Genomic DNA, 18,143 nt, shown 5'->3' with positions numbered 1-18,143 from the left:
ACTCTTCTTTGTGCTTTTGTCTTTATGTCATACGAGAGACGAGAAGGAGGAGACAGAGAGAGAGAGAGAGAGAGGAGGGGCTGACATCAACTGACACCAGTGACGGCAACCCTGTCCAAATCAAGGCCAGTGCTGTTATTATTCACAAATCTACTTTCCCTTACAGGATATAATTGATACATTGTGTTTACATAGAATATTTCATGTTGTGACCATTTCGCAAGAGCTTGGCAACAGACTGATGACTTTATGTAATTGATAATTGCACATTACAGTTTCCGTGAATGACTTGTATTGATTAGAGTTGTGTTGGAAATCCAGCATTAACATTATTCTGTAAAATTAAGGTAATTAGGTGCTTATTAAGCAATTGGGTTGTGAGTTGGTACAGATCTTTTATTTTTAATTGCTCTGGAGTTGACTACTTTCCTTTACCTTTCCTGATCGGATGTGGTAAGACTGCCACCAATCAATAATTTGGTAAAATAAAATTCACAAACAAATTGATATATTGATTGAATTAGTTGATTGATTTCATTTTTTGATTGATTGATTGATTGATTTCATTGGTGATCGATTAATTGATTGGTTGATTGGTAATTGATTGATTGATTTGATTGGTGATTGATTGATTGATTGATTGGATTAATTCATTGATTGATTTGATTGGTGATTGATTGATTGATTTATTGATTGAATTAGTTGATTGATTGATTGATTGATTTGATTTATTGATTGAATTAGTTGATTGATTTCATTTTTTAATTAGTTGATTGATTGATTTCATTGGTGATCGATTGATTGATTGATTGATTAGTGATTGATTGATTGATTTGATTGATTAGTTGGATTGATTGATTTAGTTAATTGATTGATTGTTTGTTTGATTGAGTTGGGTTGATTATTGATTGATCAGATTAGTTGATTGGTTAAATTTGTTGATTTGGTTTAATTAGTTGATTGATTGATTTCATTGGTAATCGATTCATTGATTGATTGATTAGTGATTGATTGATTGATTTGGTTTAATTAATTGATTGATTGATTGATTTGATTTTTTGATTGATTTAATTGGTTAATTGATTGATTGGATTAATTGATTAATTATTTTTTTAAAAAAAAAAAAAAAAAAAAAAAAAAAGGAGGGAAACAAGAGGGAAACACATAACATAGTCATTACAATGGGGAAAAAGGACATCAAAACTACAAAAGCAATTACTTCTCTTCATGTAGTACAGAATAGTAATCCTCTAGTTAATGGTATAGCAAAACTATCTGAGAAATGGAATAAACGTTGGCCTGACATTGAACAACCATGGCCATTGGAAGGCACTCTTAACCCAGACGTCATCAAGATAATGCAAGTGCTTGTATCCACGTATAAGGCAGAACAAAAGAAGGGGAAGAAGGGAAAACTTCGCAAAGAAAAAAGACAAAAAGAGCTGGGTGTTCTTAAGCTGTTTGAAAATGAAGGACAAAAACTGATAAAAGATACAAAAGACAAGAGAGACAGAGGTACAGAGAAAATGGCAAAAGAGGTGAAGGTGACAGAAAAACTAGTGGCAGAAGTCAATACACCTTTCTCATATATGGATTCAGCAAAAACACCCCCACCTTATGAGAAAGAAGCCAAGTTTAAGGACGTTTATCCTCAGCTTCCAGTGATCATTCAGGAAGGTGATTATTGCATCAGAGATGAGGATGAACGAATAATAGAGAGAGGACAAGCAGAAACGACCATAAAGATGAATCCAAACTCCAAAGGCAGGAAGACAACGAGATGTCTGGAGACTAAGGGTAGAATGAGATCAAGGAGGATGGAACTTGATGATGATGATGATGATGATCAGAGTGATTCAGAAGAGATCATGGGTGGATATGACCCTGTCATCAGACAGAGGTTGGCCAGAGCGGAAAGAAGGGGTGATGGAAGTTGGAAGAAGAAGAATACAAGCGATTCGAGCTCTGATGAAAACGAAGATGGAGACAACGATGAAGATTTGGAGACTAAAGGTGCTTCATGTTCAAGAGGATTTTATCCTCCAATGACTAACACAGAAGAAATAGAAAGAGATATAGACCGATGCGTATCATTCCTGTATAAGGCCAATGATTTAGAAGAAGTAAAAGAACTGGAAGAACGACTCGAGAAGCTGAAGATGAAGGAAAAGAAGCTGCTGAGAAAAGAATCCCAAGAATCTGAGAAGAGATATACATTGAGGCCAAGGAAAGATGGCACTAGTAAGAAAATTATGCCGGTGATCATTCGAGGACAAAACCTAGAATATAAGCCTTTGCAGAATACCGATATGTCAGATATACTTGAGAAGCTGCCTACTCTTCAAGATGGAGCATATCCTTGGATTTCAAAGTTGGAAGAAATTACGGTGGGAACACAGTCTGCCATAGGAGACATCAAGAGACTTTTGGCTAATCTCCTTGGGATTCCAGGCATGGAAGAAATTTTTCAGAGAGCTGGACTTCATAGATATGTGGGGACTGCAGTGAACGATCCTGAATTGTTGGCTGCAAGTAGGAATCGGCTGTGGAGAGCACTGAAGGATACGTTTCCAACAAATGTGCATCCTGACAACATTCTGATTGACCCACTAGGACAACAAGAAAATCCAAGAGCCTACGTGTCAAGAGTTCATCAAGTGTGGAGAAATATTACCGGAAATGATCCAGATGTGAGTCAAATTGAGCAGTCAATCTTGAGAGCTAAACTACAGATGGGACTGCCCTTACCGGTAAGGAGCAAACTGGCAGAAGTGGTTGGACTTGGGAGCATGACAAAAGGTGTCTATACAGATCATATAGCCCATCAAGTGGATCTGTACCGGAAAAAGGAACACAACCAGAAAGAACAGGACCAAGAAACTCTCAGAAAACTCAATCAAATACAACTGGTGGAGAAGAAGAAGGAGAAGAGAAGCTTTGGTTATGCAGAATCAGTGTGAACCAAATCAACAATCACTGCTACAGTTTCAACTGAACAAGGTCAAATGCAACTGTACCAGCCACAACTAGTGGTACAAGTTGTTTCATATCCATAGATAGTTTCTGGAAAGAAATAATTTCAGAGGAAGATACAGGAGCAAGTGAAGATCATCTGGAGGACAGGTGAACCCTTTAGAGGAAAGGAGCAAGAATTCTAGAGGTGCCCAGAAGATCCGAAAGGAGGAGTTTCAACTGATAGCACCGATTAGAGAAGAAGAGAAAAAGATCCAACAATGGAAGTGAAAATAAACAATGGACTATGGGAAGTGATGATGGATAGCAGAAAGGCTTTTATCTGTGTTCAGCCTGAAGAGGTTACACATCTCACTATGTCAAATCAACTAATTATGAGAAGGATTTGGAGGAGTGAAAATCAGCGATTTCTGAAAATGATGATTTTGGCTCAAGGACAAGGAGAGTCATAAGCTATACGGAAGATAAATGAATGTGTTTGAAGTGTGAAGATGGATTGAGAATCTATGGAAGAAGAGATGTTGAAAAAAGTTCAAGAATGTTTGTGATATCAAAGTAGTACTGATATTGGATTTGTGAAATCAGCCCAATTGAGGTGAAAGTTGAGGAGGAAGACCTCCTTGGAAGAATCAGTATCCATTGAAAGATGAAGCAAGTCAAGGGATTGAACCATAAATTGAAGGACTTTCGAAAGCAAGTGTTTTGAAGACAATGAAATAGAAAAAATCGTTAGAGTAGCAATCAATTATTGTTTTGGAGAAACCATGATGATTTAGGAAGCTATGGGTTAGCTAATGTTGTAAAAGGGGAGATTAGGATAAAGATCACAAAGGAGTAGAGTTTTTGGAATCATATTTTCTTGAATAGACTATGTCATAGGTAGGTGCATAATCTGTCTGAAAAATAATGTGTGATTGTTATTCTTGGTTACATTCATATACCAAGAGGTGCATAAGATGCTCAACTAAGCTAAAAGATGCTCAGTCGGTTGCAGAGTTATTGTGTAAAGAAGTCATCAGCAGGTGGGAATTTCCCGATTTAATATACTCAGAAAATGGGAAAGAGTTTTGTGAATAAATCAGTGAAATGGTTTTTGAAAAATTAGAGAAAGAAAAAATTGGAAAAAGTCAGACTAAAATGTTATGAAAACTAGGGTTGAAATAACTCTAGGAAATTTGGAATATCTGATTGTGGGATGATTATATTATTGTGATGAATCAAAGGGGGGAAATGGAATTCATATCATTTTTGGAATTCTTATATTATTGCTGATATTGATGTTTTAATTTGCATGTGTTGTTTTGCAAAAGATACTGTTTGGTATTTTCTTTTCTTCCAGAAGCATATGGGGGAATAAGTAGAGGGACTCAAATACTCAAACATGGACAATATGAATGGACTGGAGGAAGTGGAACAAGGAAGGAGTGGAAATGTTCCGATTCCATCATCAACGTCGCATTGAAAGACGACACTGTGGAGGAGATGAAGTGTAGTGGACTACATTCCAGTGTTATATTCTTACTACATTCCAGTGTTATATTCTTTCTGTATTAATTTCTGAACAATTATGTTTTCTGTGTTGGGTACATGTGGGGACCTCAGATGTTTTTGTTTATTTCGTTGAAGTTTAGGGATATGGGGTCTAGGCAAGGACAGAGAGAATCCACAGGAGGGTCCGATGGGTCGACCAGCCTGAATGTGGACATTTTTGATTGTATTTTGTTTGCTGGGGTTTTCATATGTATTCAATTGCATCATAGCTTAAAATGTATTCATGAAGATGTATGAATTGATCTGGAGTACTTAGGTGGTCGCCTAGGGCAGAGGGGCCGTGAGAGAATTTTCCTGTCTTGACTGACTGATGGATATTTGGAATGAAAGCTGCCAGACAGGTTTTTCGCTCTTACACTCCATGACAATTTATTTACACTCCATGACAATTTATTTACACTCCATGACAATTTATTTACACTCCATGACAATTTATTTACACTCCATGACAATTTATTTACACTCCATAATAATGTATTTACACTACATACAAAAATGTGTCTATATAAACATGTGTTTAATCTCCATAAATTTGGTTTATTGTTAAAGTTACTCAAGAGCAACAATTTGTTATGATTTAACTGGATAGAACCCAAATGCAGACAAGTACACCAAGCCAGAGAAGTTTTAACAGGTTTATTATAATGTTCAATAGTCCAGGTTTCCAATAAATGGGGAAGAGCAAGTCCAGGTTACAGTGAGGGTACAGATCCAGGTCAGGGCAGGTGTGGTACCGTAATGTCCTAGTGTCCGTGGGGAGTCCAAAGGAGAGGTCCGATAGTGGAGAGCAGGATGGTGGTGGCAGGAGTGAAGCGGAGGCAGGAGTCAGGTTCCAAATATCTGTGGCACAGGAGAAAAAGTAAATAAACAGTCCAAAAAACACAAGAGCGAAAACAGACAGGTTGAGTCGGCAGCGAGACTAACATGGTTGTCTTGACTATGATCTGACGATGAGTGGCAAGTTTGACCGGGTCTTAAAGGGCTGAGGTGATTATGGTGAATGAGCTGCAGCTGGAACCCTGACTCCCGCACACCAGACTTCACTCCTGCAATCAAGGACAAACAGAGGGGAGGGGAAGAGCAGAGAGAGAGCTACCTAGCAGCAGTAGGCCTAACACAATTGTTATTTGTCATAATCCTATTCTTTTTGTTTTCGAGACTTAATTAGTCTCGAAGGGGGGAAATATGTAGTATCTTAAGAGTCTAGGATTGTGCTGACGTTTACAAAATTGTGTAACAGCTGAACGTGGCTCTTTTTGCTGAAACATCTGGAAAGCATTACTAAATTCCTGGAAAAGAGGATATGTAATGGCCAGGGATTGGATGTTAGAATCACGCCATGCTCTGGCCATGTACGATATAATGCCATGTCTTGAACAGAGAGGTGGAATAGCGAATTATTGATTTGGCTGTTGCTATCTCCAGACATCTGCAGGTGTCTGTCAAAATTCGATGCTGTAAACTCTTTGTTATAATAAACCTTTATAATCAAAGTACAGTGTCGGCGGATCTTCTTATCATCACAAGCATGGACCAGCAAAGGTGTTTCTTTTAGGCACTACAGTTTCTTGCGCAGAGATTGAAATCCTCTGTACGACTTTCATCACTCAAACTCTCCTGTCGGATTTATGTAGTTAGTTATGCACATGCGCAAAGGGGAATTATTTTCAATCACAGCAGTCAAACGAGTGAAATCGAGATCCATTGATGGAAAATGATCTGGCGAGTTTAATAAGGGCGAATTGTATTTTCTCTCGCGACATGTTAAAAATTCCTTTATTACATCACGTTAGCTCGCAATAATTTATTATTTTAATGGAAAACCGAATTTAGCTTCTTACGTTATTACAAGGTACGTCGATAACGTTATGGAAAAGGGGTTTATTGGATAAGCTAAATGTGGCAACTCCTCTCTTTCTACTCAAAACATGTTTTAGGCTGGTTTTCAGGCATTGTGGGCAACTTTGAGGGATCGACCTGGCAACCCTGGGTCAGAAACCCCAGTTGTTATCCTCACTCCCGCTGTTTGATACCGAAGAGGAAAAAAAGGATACTACGAAAATGAAACCCATGGTAAATTGATTGAATCAGGTTTTAGACACATTGCTGGATCAAAAACATGCACACTGTATGTGGCCCCATTGCCCTTTGAAGTACAGTAAAGTCATCTAGCCAACGTTTCAAAACAGTGGTCACCAACCGGTCGACCGCGATCGACTGGTCAATCTTCAAGGCATTCCTAATCGATCACCAAACATTTCTGTAGAAAAGCCAATGATAAAGGCTTGCGCTCCTTGTTTTATTATTATTCGTGTTGCGCTGTTGACGGTAGGGAACCTTGATTCAGAAGCCCTGCGCACCGGGTAGGCAAAGTGTTCCCATTTTGAACCATTTCATTTGTCTGAAATGACAAACTCCACCTACCCGGCGGACCGGGAGATCTGTGGCTAAATCGAGTTCGCCTACTGCGCTGGCCAATCGGATAGCTCAAATCACAGTGCCTACAAGTTTGATACTAGCCAACGTGAGATTTCATAACTTTTAAAACCATGACCAGAGAGAGAGAGAGAGTGTCAAAGAATACAGCAAAGAGCTGCTGTTTTTATGAGTGAGTTCATGGTAAATGTTTTATTACGCACTGTCAACACTGTTTTTATTCAACACTATTACAAAACATAAAACGCCTTCTCCCTCCCACTCGCGCTGCAGCTGCAATGAATGAGAAGACAAGTGTATCGATAGCCCTGCGTTTTTATTATTATTAGCAGCTCGTCGTGTCTATTTTAATATCGAGGAATATTTCACTTTCTGTGGTCATAGGAACCACATTAATTTGTGCTTGAGGCAGATGCGGATGCGGTGCGACTCGAGTTTCGCCATCAGATGGAAGGCGGTGTCCCCTGTCTCTGGTCAGTCTCACCCGAGGAAAGGAAGGAGAGAGCAGAGACCGCGAGAGGCTGACCCTTTGCTGCTCCCTTCCTCCGCTGAGACTAATGCCGTGTTCAAAACAACTGGGATCTCGGACATCTCCTACTTCAGTGCGTTCAAAACAACTGGGAACTCAACAACAACAAAAAAAAAGATATCCGACTGGGAAAAATCGTTTTGAACGGTCATCCAACTCAGAATTCCAACTCGGAAACTCGGGCATCTTCCTAGAGCCCCGACATTCTGACGTCATGATTTAACCAAGTATTTTTTTCCCGAGTTCCCAGTTATCATGAAAGCACCAGGACCATCAGTCCAGTAAAATAAAAAAGCAAATTATTAGCAAATTATTTCATTTTATACTCAGCTGTGCCTCGCAAGTGCTACACCAACTGATTAATTTTGTTATCAAAGCTCGAGTTTTGAAATAGCCTATAATAGGGTCTGAGAAGAAAAATATTGGCAGGCCAGGCATATAGCCAATATGCGGTGATAATGTATTAGGCCTGCCTACTGCACAAATGTCATTCCTACAGAACTCTTTTATTAGGTAAATGTAAGTCATGTTTTTAAAAAATCTGAGCGGTAGATCTTGGCTTGATTTTTGACTGCGAAAGTGATCTTTACTCAGAAAAGGTTGGTGGCCACTGTTTTAAAACAATGAAATGTCTTGAACATAGTTCTTACAGAGCCCAGCCCTCTCGCGTCCCGCCCCCTCACAGCTGCTGAAGCTCAAGCTGCTGTATCAAGCAGTGGGCTTGTCAGGTGTACGGAGTAACTAACAACGGCGTAAACTTTCCCCTTGGAAAACCGATCGTATTTCATTTGACTGACAAACACAAATCGATACCATGCTTAGACGGATACTTCAAATGGTAAGATTCCAGAATCAAATCGACAGGCGTGCAGTGTGAAACCAAGTCCGTTTTCTTGTGTTGTACAGGCCTTCCCTTCTGTGTCTGTCTGTTGTCAGCCAGCGAGGCCGACACAACAAAACCAGCCTATTGATACATGGCTCTGATGCTAGCTAGTTATTTAAGGTTCGCTAGCTGGCTCAAATGTCCACGTATATAAACAGTCAGTCTGAACAGTCAGTAGACAGTTAACTTAGCGTGTTGTTACAATTCATTTACTACTAACTTAGCTGAAGATGATAGTTTGGCTCATGCTATGGCTGATGGTTAAAATGTAGTTAGCTCGCTAACTACCTAGCGACGGTACCTAACGTTACGCAACATGCCCGGCCAGCTAACTAGCGCTACAGGTTAGCGGTTGTAATTGTTACTAGTTAGATAGCCAGCTAACCTAGTTCTCTGGAGGATGCCCAAGACTAGCAGGCTAGCTAAGTTAACCTAGGACCGCTACCTAGATGGCCAACGTTAGCCTTCTCGTTTAGCTATGTGGGTAGATAATTAGCTTTGTAGCAAATAATTAATGGCAATATCAGACATTCCCTCCAAAGATTTTTATAACTAACCCAAGATAAACCACAGCCTGTCGTTTCTAATGTAACGGGCAGAACAAGCAAGGAGGGAACGCCTACTCTGTGAAGTGCGCGTGTGCAATAACTTTTCGCTCATGCGTTCCTTCTAAACAACGCAATTTTTTCAACTTTGCCAATGGAAAAGTCTACAAAATGTGCAAATAGTTAAAGTACAAATGGGAAAATAAATCAACATAAATATGGGTTGTATTTACAATGGTGTTTGTTCTTAACTGGTTTCCCTTTTCTTGTGGCAACAGGTCACAAATCTTGCTGCTGTAATGGCACACTGTGGTTTTTCACCTAGTAGATAAGGGAGTTTATCAAAATTGGGTTTGTTTTCGAATTCTTTGTGGATCTCTGTAATCTGAGGGAAATATGTGTCTCTAATATGGTCATACATTTGGCAGGAGGTTAGGAAGTGCAGCTCAGTTTCCACCTCATTTTGTTGGCAGTGTGAACATAGCCTGTCTTCTCTTGAGAGCCAGGTATGCCTACGGCGGCCTTTCTCAATAGCAAGGCTATGCTCACTGAGTCTGTATATAGTCAAAGCTTTCCTTAAGTTTGGGTCAGTCACAGTGGTCAGGTATTCTGCCGCTGTGTACTCTCTGTTTAGAGCCAAATAGCATTCTAGTTTGCTCTGTTTTTTTTGTTAATTCTTTCCAATGTGTCAAGTAATTCTCTTTTTGTTTTCTCATGATTTGGTTGGGTCTAATTGTGTTGTTGTTGTTGTCCTGGGGCTCTGTGGGTCTGTTTGTTTGTGAACAGAGCCCCAGGACCAGCTTACTTAGGGGACTCTTCTCCAAGTTAATCTCTTTGTAGTTGATGGCTTTGTTATGGAAGGTTTGAGAATCACTTCCTTTTAAGTGGTTATAGAATTTAACGTCTCTTTTCTGGATTTTGATAATTAGCAGGTATCGGCCTCATTCTGCTCTGCATGCATTCTTTGGTGGTTTACGTTGTACACAGATGATCTTTTTGCAGAATTCTGCATGCAGAGTCTCAATTTGGTATATGTCCCATTTTGTGACTTCTTGGTTGGTGAGTGGACCCCAGACCTCACAACCATAAAGGGTAATGGGTTCTATAACTGATTCAAGTATTTTTAGCCAGATCCTAATTGGTATGTCAAATTTTATGTTCCTTTTGATGGCATAGAAGGCCCTTCTTGCCTTGTCTCTCAGATCGTTCACAGCTTTGTGGAAGTTACCTGTGGCGCTGATGTTTAGGCCGAGGTATGTATAGTTTTTTGTGTGCTCTAGGGCAACGGTGTTTAGATGGAATTTGTATTTGTGGTGCTGGCAACTGGACCTTTTTTGGAACACCATTATTTTTGTCTTACTGAGATTTACTGTCAGGGCCCAGGTCTGACAGAATCTGTGCAGAAGATCTAGGTGCTGCTGTAGGCCCTCCTTGGTTGGTGACAGAAGCACCAGATCATCAGCAAACAGTAGACATTTGACTTCAGATTCTAGTAGGGTGAGGCCGGGTGCTGCAGACTTTTCTAGTGCCCTCGCCAATTCGTTGATATATATGTTGAAGAGGGTGGGGCTTAAACTGCATCCCTGTCTCACCCCACGGCCCTGTGGAAAGAAATGTGTTTTTTGCCAATTTTAACCAATAATGTCGTATGTCTTTCCCCCAACCCCACTTTCCATCAATTTGTATAGCAGACCCTCATGCCAAATTGAGTCAAAAGCTTTTTTGAAATCAACAAAGCATGAGAAGACTTTGCCTTTGTTTTGGTTTGTTTCTTTGTCAATTAGGGTGTGCAGGGTGAATACATGGTCTGTCGTACGGTAATTTGGTAAAACGCCAATTTGACATTTGCTCAGTACATTGTTTTCACTGAGGAAATGAACTAGTCTGCTATTAATGATAATGCAGAGGATTTTCCCAAGGTTGCTGTTGACGCATATCCCACAGTAGTTATTGGGGTCAAATTTGTCTCCACTTTTGTGGATTGGGGTGATCAGTCCTTCTTTCTGACATTCTTTGACCAATCCGTGATTGCCAACATGTTCAAAACAAAATGTAGTTCGAGGCATTGGTGGAATCAAAGCTACCGAATGTTGTAAAAGTTAGCTACAGCTAGCTAGCCCCATTCCAACAATTCATGTTGCATGACCTCTGTTGTAGTGGTCAGACAGCAGAACAGTCTTTGTCCATGCTAAACCACAGATGGACATTAATTCAGTGATATCAGAGAGGATTCTTTGATGATATTCAGATATTTATCTCTAGCCTACTTGTCAATCACCACAACCGTTTTGGTCAGTTACACTTGATCTTGTTTGCTAATTCTGTCACATACTGCATTTCACTTGTATTTCACATTAGGTCTTTCCCCTATGTTATTTGGAATTGTCAAGGAAAGATACATACTCAGTAAAGTTGGATGCTGGCTAGGACACCATGAGGTTATGGGTTTTAAAAAATTAGGTAAAGATGAAGACAATCAGTTCTAGGAGATACTCCCTCAATGTGATCCACATTGTCAACTTTCCATGTTTCAAACACTGTATGAGCGTGGTATGCCATGTAGAGTTCTGGACCTCAGTGAAAACCACCCAAAAAAACAGACAGCCCTAAATTGTATATTATGACACTGGCAGGCCAGTTTCCCGCCAAAGATGTGCTCCGATGTTAGAACCTCACAGAAGTTATATTTTGGCTTGTGTAGAGAACCCTCAACACAAATGATCGGCACAAACCCACCAACCATAGCCAGCCAAAATGGATTTTGATTAAATGTTATCTTCTTCAAAAAATACACAAACGTATAGATTTCCTGAATTCCTTACAATGTGGAAGATAACACTGCTTTGTTCTTTTGGTTAATCATCATCATGTGTACTGAAGGACTCTACACACAATGTTGAAAATGAGTCAGTCACACAGTCAGAAAGTAGCCTCTAGTCTAGTAGGCCTAAAGGCGTCCACATGCTTCCCATCCCAAACACTTCGGAAGAGTTTGTGCATAGTGGTAGGCCTGATCACCGACAACGATGAGACAGCCTATAGGGAGGAGGTCAGAGATCTGGCCGTGTGGTGCCAGGACAACAACCTCTCCCTCAACGTGACCAAGACAAAGGAGATGATTGTGGACTACAGGAAAAAAAAGAGGACTGAGCACGCCCCCATTCTCATCGACGGGGCTGTAGTGGAACAGGTTGAGAGCTTCAAGTTCCTTGGTGTCCACATCACCAACGAACTATCATGGTCCAAACACACCAAGACAGTCGTGAAGAGGGCACGACAAAGCCTATTCCCCCTCAGGAGACTAAAAAGATTTGGCATGGGTCCTCAGATCCTCAAAAAATTCTACAGCTGCACCATCGAGAGCATCCTGACTGGTTGCATCACCGCCTGGTATGGCAACTGCTTGGCCTCTGACCGCAAGGCACTACAGAGGGTAGTGCGTACGGCCCAGTACATCACTGGGGCAAAGCTCCCTGCCATCCAGGACCTCTATACCAGGCGGTGTCAGAGGAAGGCCCTCAAAATTGTCAAAGACTCCAGTCACCCTAGTCATAGACTGTTCTCTCTGCTACCGCACGGCAAGCGGTACCGGAGTGCCAAGTCTAGGTCCAAAAGACTTCTCAACAGCTTCTACCCCCAAGCCATAAGACTCCTGAACAGCTAATCATGGCTACCCGGACTATTTGCACTGCCCCCCCACCCCATCCTTTTACGCTGCTGCTACTCTGTTAAGTATTTATGCATAGTCACTTTAACTCTACCCACATGTACATATTACCTCAACTACCTCAACTAGCCGGTGCCCCCGCACATTGACTATGCAACGGTACCCCCCTGTATATATAGCCTCCCTACTGTCACTTTATTTTATTGTATATATAGCCTCCCTACTGTCACTTTATTTTACTTCTGCTCTTTTTTTCTCAACACTTTTTTGTTGTTGTTTTATTCTTACTTTTTTGTTTAAAATAAATGCACTGTTGGTTAAGGGCTGTAAGTAAGCATTTCACTGTAATGTCTGCACCTGTTGTATTCGGCGCATGTGACCAATAAAATTTGATTTGATTTGATATATTATGACGATGTTTTGTGCTGGTTTTGTTCGTTTTGGTCTTCGGCATAAACATTGGAAAGCACAGGGATGGGATCATCATTTTGGTCAATTATGTAGCCCACGACCCCTAATGTATGCAATACATTAAGATGCACGTGTACTACAAATACAATGGGAGAAACCCAGCAGTAGATTTATAGATATTCAATCAGACCAAAAAGAGAAGAGAATATTTACAAACAATAGAAAAAAATTAGAGGAACATCACACTAATTTTGATCAATGATTTGTTGTCACAGAGAGGGCCGATATATCGGCGCTATATTGTATAGTTTTGACAATATCGCAATATTATTTTTGCGCTAGTTGACTGTACCTGCACCAAAACTCCAGTATTTTTCCTTTATAGCTTGTGCTCCATCTTTTTAAATAAGGAGCCATTTTGTTTTCAGCACTTCTTATTTCCATGATTGATCGAAACTCTTTTTTTCATGGCTCTCTCTTGTCCCTCTGCAGCAGACATATGGTGAGCAATATATTTGAAACATCGAATCTCAATAAAATCACAGTATCGAATCGCAAATCCATATAGAATCGTGAGAATCGCAGTATTGTGAGGTCCCTGGCAATTCCCAGCCCTAAACATAACACTATCACATTTGCCTGTTGGCTGTGAAAATGTTTGTTAATCAATGATCAGAAGTTAGTTTATCTTCACGTGCATTTCGTTGTTATTTTGTTTAACTCGACCCTCACAGTCGGCATTGCTGTCATTTGTGAGCAGGTCCTTCTGCATATACCACTACGCGCAAACAGATGAAATGGTGTAATATCTGCCCACCCGGGTAAGAATTGGGCACACCCAATCTTTTCCCCCCAGACAAGTGCAGTACATCACCTGTAAGGATTGGAAGGTATATGATGGAAGAATAGCACAGTGTATGTAAGTGTACTACTGTCTTCGAGGACCGAGATTTTGTAGTGCATGGGATAGAGTGCATGCCTCTGCACCGCAGTATCATAGGATCGAGCCTCCCTTCAGCTGATCCCACTCTCTCAATACATTGGCTGGAGCGATGCCAGGCCTATGGTAAGAGGCCGTATTAAGACGCATACACCGCGCTACAGTATTCCACCTCTATGAAAGTGTTGTCACGCACAGGCCCCACATGTGAACAGGAGTCAGAACATCTGAACAGGGGTCTGCAGTGCAGAGGCAACCAGAAAAGCCTGGTCCTCTGAGACAGTAGTACTCTCACATGCACTGTGCTACAGTAGCTCCATCTTGCTCGCTGATAGGCTAGGTGGAATTGTCACCATATTGCTTTCATCTATCCAACACTCTCAGGTCTAACAAGTAGGGGCTAGGGTTTGATTGGGATTCGGAAGTGTCAATTTATCTTACCTAGATTCCTCACGTTCTCTTTCCTCACCTCCTTTTCAAAATGGATTAGAGGGTTGGATCGGAGGTTGCTCCCTTCAACCTTTCTCCTCCAATGCATTTTGAAAAGGCGAGGAGAGAGGATGCGAGGAATTGACGAAGGGCCACACAGTGGTAGGTGTTAAACATATCAACTAACCACATCATATGATATAGCAATCTGATGCTCGACTGTGCAATCGATGACGTGGCACACAATCATTGGTTGATGTAATGCAACATCAGCAATGTAGTCAGGCAGAAACACCATCACATAATTACGCCAATATACTTAGGTAATAGACATGACTGGGTGACATGATAAATAGATGTAAGCAACTGAATACAATGGAAATAAATGATAATAGTATACAATGACCATTACAAGATAAAGGTAGATTCAGCAATGTGACGTTACAATGAGCAGTGGGGCGACTTCTGCAACAAACAAAGAGAAGTGACGCGAGAGCTTAAGCTCGTCAGCATTTGTCACACGACTATCATGCTACAAGAGAGTGAACCAAACTATTGTGCAGAAGCGCAGATGCTTTCCAGTATCTGTGTGATTGCTGTTGAGTGCAGCAATTTGCAATATATTTGGTTCACACTGCTTGTTGTGTCATGACATATTGCTGAGTCTCAGTTAAGTATCAATACATAAACACATGCATCCACTCACTCAGATGACTGCATTACTCTGGATATTGCATTCACAATATGTGACCTTGGACTTCAATTGAATCAACATAAAAGCAGCATAAGTAAATGTGTGAGTTTGAAATGGTTATTCACTCACCACTTTCTTTCTGACTTTCCTCCTGCTGGTCGTCACAGCCTCATCTGTACTAGACGTTTCATCTTGGTGTATGCCAATCGTCAAATCTGACAAGTAGGCCTAAACAAAGTCCTATTCAAAATATTGTTAATATAAATAAGTACAGTAAAATGGCGCCATCTATATTTTCTTCGAATATTATTTTACATGTACACATTTAGCACTTCACATTTAGCAGTCTATCCTGATTGAGAAGGACAAGGAGGCGTAGCCACTTAGAATATTAGGATGTTACCCTTGTTTATTTGTTTGTCATTTACCGTTTACTGACTGACTGGAGTTGCACTTACTGCATTGATTTTAGGAATTCCAGTGGAATGGATCTTTAATAGTGTATGATTGAGACATCTGCTAATCAAAAATAAGAATCAATGGCACAATGTTAACATGAAACTGTCTGCCTTACCTCTAGATGTGATTTTTAGAAGCTTGACTCCCATTTCTGGTGTTGCTGGAAGTTGATTTCTGGTGTTTCTGGAAGTTGATAGACACCCATAGGCCCACACCACAGCAGCCTGGTATTCACATGGAAGAAAAACAGAGAATAAACAACCTATCATGTGATCAAGTAATTTCCCTTTAGAATATACATAATTTGTTCCACAATCTCCACACATCTTTGAGGAGGTGGAACAGGCAGAGCAAACTAGGCCCTTCTTACTCTGGTCTGTGCTTGCCAGAATTATGTTTGTACTTTATCCAACAATAATGTGCCAAATTTAAAGCTAAAACATATCATAAATAACTTGGGACTTCTATGGCATTTTGCTTGTCTTTAGACAGCACTGGCCTGGATGAGGCTTATCCAATTACCACTCTCATCCTGTTGACAAATGACGTATGAGGCTGGCATACACCCCTAGCAGAAAGGGGGCGTGGTTTGGCATAACTTGGTTAGAGAAAAAACATTTGCGTACCCAACATCTCGCGTCAGATGGCATCACTCCTACGCGACGCTCGTCCCTCAACCGATCTGTCTTGTAGGATGTGGAACTCTTCTTTTAAAAATCTAGATTTTACTCATCCGCCTATCACTAGTTCCTAATTCTGAAAATCACTCTGCTCTCGGTAGCTATGACTCACTAGCTCCTTAGTACTACGGCAAACCATGCTCGTTCAGCTGAGCAAACCTTCTCCAGCTAGAAGTCTAGTGCAAGCTTGTTTGAATGGCCATATACTGAACAAAAATATATAAATGCAACATGTAAAGTATTGGTCCCATGTTTCATGAGGTGAAATAAAAGATCCCAGACATTTTCCATACGCACAAAAAGCTTATTTAGCACAAATTTGTTTACATCCCTGTTAGTGAGCATTTCTCCTTTGCCAAGATTATCCATCCACCTGACATCAAGAAGCTGATTAAAGAGCATAATCATTACACAGGTGCACCTTATGTTGGGGACAATAAAAGGCCACTCTAAAATGTGCAGTTTTGTCACACAACACAATGCCACAGATGTCTCAAGTTTTGAGGGAACGTGCAATTGGCATGCTGACTGCAGGAATGTCCACCAGAGCTGTTGCCAGATGGTTGAATACTAATTTCTCTACCATAAGATGCCTCCAACGTTGTTTTAGATAATTTAGCAGTATGTCCAACCGGCCTCACAACCGCAGACCATGTGTAACCACACCAGCCCAGGACCTCCACATCCGGCTGATGAAACTGAGGAGTATTTTTGTCTGTAATAAAGTCCTTTTGTGGGATAAAACTCATTCTGATTCCCAGGCCCACCCATGGCTCCGCCCCTGCCCAGTCATGTGAAATCCATAGATTAGGGCCTAATGCATTTATTTAAATTGACCAATTTCCTTTTATGAACTAACTCAGTGAAATTGTTGATTTTTTTTTTTTTTTTCAGTATAGTTTGAAAGCTTGTTGATGAAGTTGTATGGCATCAAAGTTATGGGACTGTTTTCTGAAATCAGCATGTATCTGACAGCTGTCACTGTGCCTTGCTACTTTGTAACATTTGGCCAATGCGATAACCTCGCAGAGAGCAGTTGGGTCATTCTACAGATTCGGTGCCTTTTGTGATTGAGGAGGATGAAACAATGAACATTAAAATCTTAAGCTTTTTTTTATTTGATGTGACAAAGTAATGTGTGTACTTGATAGAAAATACCTTTTCCCATCTCAATGTAGAGTATTAAGTTATTATTCTGTATTATTTTCTCAAACAAGTCCCAATTTAATTCAACCCCGTCACAGTCATTTTGTTATTCAACTATTCATTTTTCCAATAAGCTTGAGATCAGCTTCTGGCATAATCTCACAGTTTAGATGTCCCTTGTAAATAATGGCATATTGTAATTAAAGAGAAAATCAAGAAAAACTGACCAGCACCATCCTTTCCAGTTTACGATGAAGAAATTTCTAATCTAACTCCACATTTTCGCAAGAAATGTGCAAGAATGCTGCGTAATTCCTGACAAAATTGAAATAGCCTTATTTACCCTGATTTAATACACACAATAAAAACACTATTGATGTTATATTTTGTGTATTTAATACAAAAAATGTAAAAAAATAATCTCGTAACGGGGATGAATGCACCGCAACAGGGTTGAAAATCATGTAACAGGGTTGAGTGAAAAGCATCACGTGTCATATGTTTTATCTTTTGAGATCACTAACATGTTGCCATTTTTTAAACATTTTAAACATTTTTAAACCTACTGTCAACATAGCTTTTAAAATCTAAAGAATCTAGATGAAAGCTAGACAGAGTAAAACACATTAATGAACTAATAACAGTAACAACATCTGAAATTGTAGGTCAAGGTCAAGTCAATGACCAGTTTACTCTCCAAAACTAATTACTGTATCCTTTTAATCACTATGTAGTAAAATGAACGTGAACTTGCAGATAATACTCCTAAATATGTCAGTACAAACCAGTCGGCTAGTGAA

The 18,143-nt window shown here is 40.2% G+C and overlaps 1 protein-coding gene across 2 annotated transcripts in view; it reads left to right on the top strand.

Annotated features, from left to right (window-relative positions):
* The first annotated feature begins 7,862 nt into the window (after positions 1–7,862).
* Positions 7,863–18,143, top strand: part of LOC121577000 (early endosome antigen 1) — a 69,900-nt gene continuing 59,619 nt past the window's right edge. For both annotated transcript variants that reach the window (XM_041890675.2, XM_041890674.2), the window contains exon 1: positions 7,863–8,327. In XM_041890675.2, coding sequence (XP_041746609.2) covers positions 8,304–8,327 — 24 coding nt within the window. In that variant the 5' untranslated portion in view covers positions 7,863–8,303. The remainder of the gene's footprint in view (positions 8,328–18,143) is intronic.

This window comes from Coregonus clupeaformis, chromosome 11 (assembly GCF_020615455.1).
Source record: "Coregonus clupeaformis isolate EN_2021a chromosome 11, ASM2061545v1, whole genome shotgun sequence".
Taxonomy (NCBI): Eukaryota; Metazoa; Chordata; class Actinopteri; order Salmoniformes; family Salmonidae; genus Coregonus; species Coregonus clupeaformis.
Note: the sequence above shows the minus strand (reverse complement) of the source record. Positions and strands in the feature narration are given on the sequence as shown.